At 40.9% G+C, this 5000-nt stretch overlaps 1 protein-coding gene across 4 annotated transcripts in view; it reads right to left on the minus strand.

Annotated features, from left to right (window-relative positions):
- The window catches only part of LOC137971283 (interferon-induced very large GTPase 1-like), a 51488-nt gene that overhangs the window by 41112 nt on the left and 5376 nt on the right, over nt 1–5000 (minus strand). For all 4 annotated transcript variants that reach the window (XM_068818085.1, XM_068818082.1, XM_068818083.1 and 1 more), the window contains exon 2: nt 1970–2078. In XM_068818085.1, coding sequence (XP_068674186.1) covers nt 1970–2078 — 109 coding nt within the window. The remainder of the gene's footprint in view (nt 1–1969; nt 2079–5000) is intronic.

Here is a 5000-nt window from a genome sequence, read left to right on the forward strand (position 1 = left end):
TCACCAGATAAAAATTTATGCTCGAAATTTTTTCTGAATACACAGCACTCTCGTGCTTCGGCTCAATCCCGACCCCAGAGATCATCTCTTGATTGAGGGAGAGAAGAGCTCTGGGGAACCCTGAAACAAACTGTCTTCTTATTGGTTTTCGTGAAGAACAATCAGAAGCGTCTCTAATTGGTGGAGTGAGCCGGCGCCGTAAGGTTCAAATAGCCTATTTTTGGCTACAAGAACCCTACGGCACATCTTCTCAAAGAAAGAGTTTCCCAGAGCCTTGTGTCGATCCAAGGCCCTGGTGATCAGAATGGCTTCGGCTCTATTAGAAAGCTTAAACATGTGAGTTTTTGAGACGCGGACGACAACTGAAAGTGAGCTGTTTTCCCTTTTAACTTGTCTTCACACAACCACATTTACAGTGCTAAGTACCTTTTCTCCATTAGAGATGATTAGCGTCTTCGCTCGGCTAACTCGTTAGCAATTTAATTTTGGACCTCAAGTATTGCGTTTCTAGCTTTCTCATTGATTCATTCAATCTTGGTTATCAGCTCATATACCGTATGACCTTATATGGCATATGGCAACTGATTGCGTCAAGTGTTGTGAAGCTGGAAACTGATTGGCTTTAATTTCAAAGTGTTTAAGTGTTCAGAATCTGATGAAAATTTAATAAAAACAGGGGCCCATTACCAGGAGTGAGGAACTCCCATACTAAGCCTATGTTATGTCATTTTTACAGACCAATCTATTTTTAGAATACCTTTTCCGCCAAAAAACAAAGGTAGTTCCGGCCCCGTGACGCTATGACGTCAAGTTAGTTTCTTGTGATTGATCATCGGGCTCTCTAGGGAGTCTCATTTTCGTGGGAAATTCAATTTAAAAAGCGCCGTGGAGAAAACGCTGAAAACGCCGTGGCAGAATTATAGCGCTGTTGTTTGCTCCTAGTAATGAGCTACTGATAAAAACGATTATTCCATTTGCGCATGTTGGATATGAGACTGGTTATTGATGATTTGCATCGTACGTCACGGCGGCCATGTTGGTGTCAGAACAATGCGGTAATATGTCTTTTGGGAATTTGACTCTATTATTATGCAAAACTTGTGGGGCCATTTACTATTGTTTTTTACCCCAACATGGCCGTCTCATCACGTGGCTGCAAACCAAGAATAGCCAACTCGGTGCTACGTGCCTCGCTGGTTATTTACAATCTCATATCCAACGAGCGCTCATAAAAATAATTGTTAAATATCACATACATGTATTGGGCTTAAGCAGGGAAAAACAAAAGAAACAGTTTAGGATTTCATTCAAACCAATGCTAAACGGGAAGCCATTTTGTTCTTCTCCGTTTCCTCATAAGTGAATACTGCCTTGCTATTAACCTCCAAGCTAGCCAATCAGAATGCGTGGAAAGCACCATTCAATTGTGTGGTATCAGAAACCCATAAGGGTTGAAATGTGTAACGCGCATTCACAGCTTCCGAATATTCAGTGCTAAGTACCATATTTGGAAACCCCTCGGTCCAGTTAATTTCGCGCGAGGACATTGGTGGTATTGCGTCACGGTGTTCTTGCGAACTGATTGGTTGAATGTTTCTCTCTTGTTGTTCCAAATATGGTACTTAGCAAATTGAATATTCCGAAGCTTGTTTCCCAGCACACAAGGGGCCGTTACACGTTTCAACCCTTATGGGTTTAAATTTCTGGTGGTATATACTAAAAGCCTTTATTTAATGAGGAAAAGTGCATTAACCCAAACAGGTATCTAAGATACGGCCTTTAAATGAAATCAAATCAAACTTAATGTTGGTTTTCTGAAGTGCCAGATCGAGGAAAACCTTTGTGAACGGGGAAATAAGCCCAATATGCCGTAAGATCTGGGAATCAATCCCAGGCCACATTGGTGATGGGTAATCAGCAGTGCGCCAACTCTCAATAATGCAAGAAAGTGTTAAATGTCGCTTTTTACCTTTTGAGGGTCCACTGAACAGGGCATCACAAAATCATTCAACAGGTGTACGAACACAACACACTTCCGAGTGCCGGGATCATTTGACTTTCCAGGAATCATGCTTTCCCTGTGTAAGGAGAAATAAAAGCAATTACCGTAAAATTCCAAAAATCCCATTGTCTTTTGAAGAAGCCTATTCTCCACAATTGAATATAAGCTACCAACTCCCCACCCCCACTCCTCCCCACCAACCGCTTCCATGCACCCCCTGGTCTTACCCCTTAGAGAGTGTGGATTTGGCCCTCACTCCTAACTCACTCAATACTAACCACATTGGCTCACTGTTACCACTATCTGTATTAGTTTCCACAGAACAGACTTAGTTTAACGAAGCTTGAATTAGATAAGTGTGTTGATCTATCACTCTGCGGCCTTGCCCCAGCACAGTCACAAATGGATTTATTTTAGATACACTTTGCGTGCGAAACATAGGACCGCCAATTTTAACCAATCAGAATAAGCCATAGCACGCGTGACAGCTTCTGCCATGTTTTTTTCAGGGACATGACAACTGATTCTTGCGGAAACGGGTTTTCTAAATATTGACTCATTTGTGACTGTGCTGGGGAGCCCTACCATGCCATAACAACACTCTTATCTAATTCACTCTTGGTCTTACATGGAAAGTGAATATATTTTTGCGAGTCATAATCCACGTACGTCAACTATAATATTTTTATCGTACTCTTTATACTCTTTAAGTAGATCATTTTAAAGAAACCGTTTCGTTTCTTTACGTGATTTCTTTGCAAAACCGGCAACAAAAACAGAAAAAACATTTCGGCCATAAATGATCTTCATTCCTCGAAGAAGGAAAAACATGCTTTCCTGTAAATTTCCAGGCAAGTTTTTATAATCGTTTGCTTGCCGTGACGATACAATTTTATCACAACAGCCTCTCAAAGGCTCGTGATAAGAAAAACCAAAAGGCTTTTCTTTCTAGAAAAGTCAAAGAAATGATGTAATCGACGCATCATGGAAAATTTTAAGAAAAATCTTTTCTTTGAATAGAGAGTATTTTATCGTTTGCATCAACGCAATATGCCAAGTAAAACCGAATATATGATTTTTCAGTCGCTTGCCGAACAGATGGCTGCTTTTTTTCCAACGCAACGCAAATAGCTCGACATCTGGATTGTCTTGCGCTCTCACTTGCTTTTCACTCGTCCTTATTGCTTAGGCGAGCATTACTATGCTCAGAAGTTGTCCAGAGTGCTTTTTCTCCTAACATCTTTATAATTCTTAAAACATATCAACAACGGTTTCCTCCACATGCTTCGAACTTCATGGCGAAGGATGCTACCAGAGTTCTCGTAGAAACTGCTCCCAGATTAATCATTAACTCGATAATTCGGAAACTCTTCGAGACTATTGGCCTCCCACGGAAAAACTCTCAGGGATTGGTCACGCGTTCCTCTCCCAGGAGCGTCTACTCAAACGAGCCACACATTCCTTTCCCTTTGTTAAGCAACTGTCATCTGGAAATCACATGCGGGTTACTTAGGAACCAATCAGTGCTGTGTAGATCTCCCCTGGGAACGTCAATGCCTCAACGTCTTCCTTGGATGAATCATGAAAGGGGCGAAGCCTTTTCAAAATATTCCTCAGAAACATTAATTTTGTTTCCTCGGTGGGTTATGCATTTGCACTCTCGCGAGTCAAAATGTGAGTGCTTAGCAAGTGTATAGTGTCGTTTCATCTACTAGCAAAATTGAAAGCACCGTGCAGAAAATATAAATACGAATATAAATATTAAAGTACTGCGAGTGTAATTGAACTGCACGAGAACCATTACCTTCAAGTGCAATGAACGCAACTAGGAAGACAGTAGCGAAAAGAAAGCTTGAAAAAAATTCATTACGTTTAAGCTTAAAATTTTCAGGCTGCTTTTGACGATGATCGTCCCTAAAAATTTACTTAATATTTTTGTGTTGCGAACCGATCGTTTTTACTTAGTATTTTTCAATCTGCCCAAATGGTTATATTATGGTGAGGAAAGACTGGGCTGACCTAAGAGCTGATAGAGGGGTTGCGGTCATTTGCAGGAACGACTGGAAAATAAAATCAGTAAAGGTCACTGAGAGTTTTGAATCTGAGTCCGTTTGGTGTAAAATCATTTTACCGAACTCTGAATATTATGAAGCAAGCATTTATCATCCACCAGATCCTATCTACCATGCGGCTGAGCTACTTGATTTTTAATCTGATACTTTTGACCAAATTCTTCTTGAGGACCCCAATGCCAAGATCATAATAGCTGGTGACATCAATCAGTTAAACATCGGGGAATTTATGCGTCAACAGGGGTTTGAGCAAATGGTCAAAATCCCCTCAAGAGGGAGCCGTATCTTGGATGTTTTTCTTACTAAATCCCGTTACTATGGAAACAAGGAACAGTACACCCTGGACTTGTTAGATCTGATCATCTTGTTGCTGCTAAACCGAGTAGGAAATCCCTCTTTTTTAGAGATACTCGCGACCATCGTAAAATGGCTATGGACAGGAAATTAGAGGAATGTGACTTGAATATAATTTTGCAGACACCTTGGATGACCCTGAGGAATGTGTTAGACTTTTTACAGACAAGTTATGGGCAATCTTTGGCAAAAGTTTTCCTCTCATCAAAGTTAAGATGTCATCAAGAGACTAACCCTATATGTCTCCATTAGTCAAGCACCTTTGTAATCTCAGGAAGAAGATTTCGCGTTATTGTGGTGCGGTTGACAATCAAATGCGGCAGGAGAAGATTAATTCTCTCATCCGCATGAATGAAGTGATGGCCGTGAACAGCGAAAATAAGAAACACTCTAAGGGCTCTAAGGGGTGGCGGGACACTGCCAATAGAATCACGGGAAGGAAAACGCAAGGTAATCCTGTTAGTTCAGTGTTATCTCCTGAGGATATAAATGTATATTTCCAATCTATTAACACTGACCAGAGGATTATACGTTGATGACACGACTCTGTATGCATCAGATGTCTCGCCCAT

This window comes from Montipora foliosa, chromosome 9, assembly GCF_036669935.1.
Source record: "Montipora foliosa isolate CH-2021 chromosome 9, ASM3666993v2, whole genome shotgun sequence".
Taxonomy (NCBI): Eukaryota; Metazoa; Cnidaria; class Anthozoa; order Scleractinia; family Acroporidae; genus Montipora; species Montipora foliosa.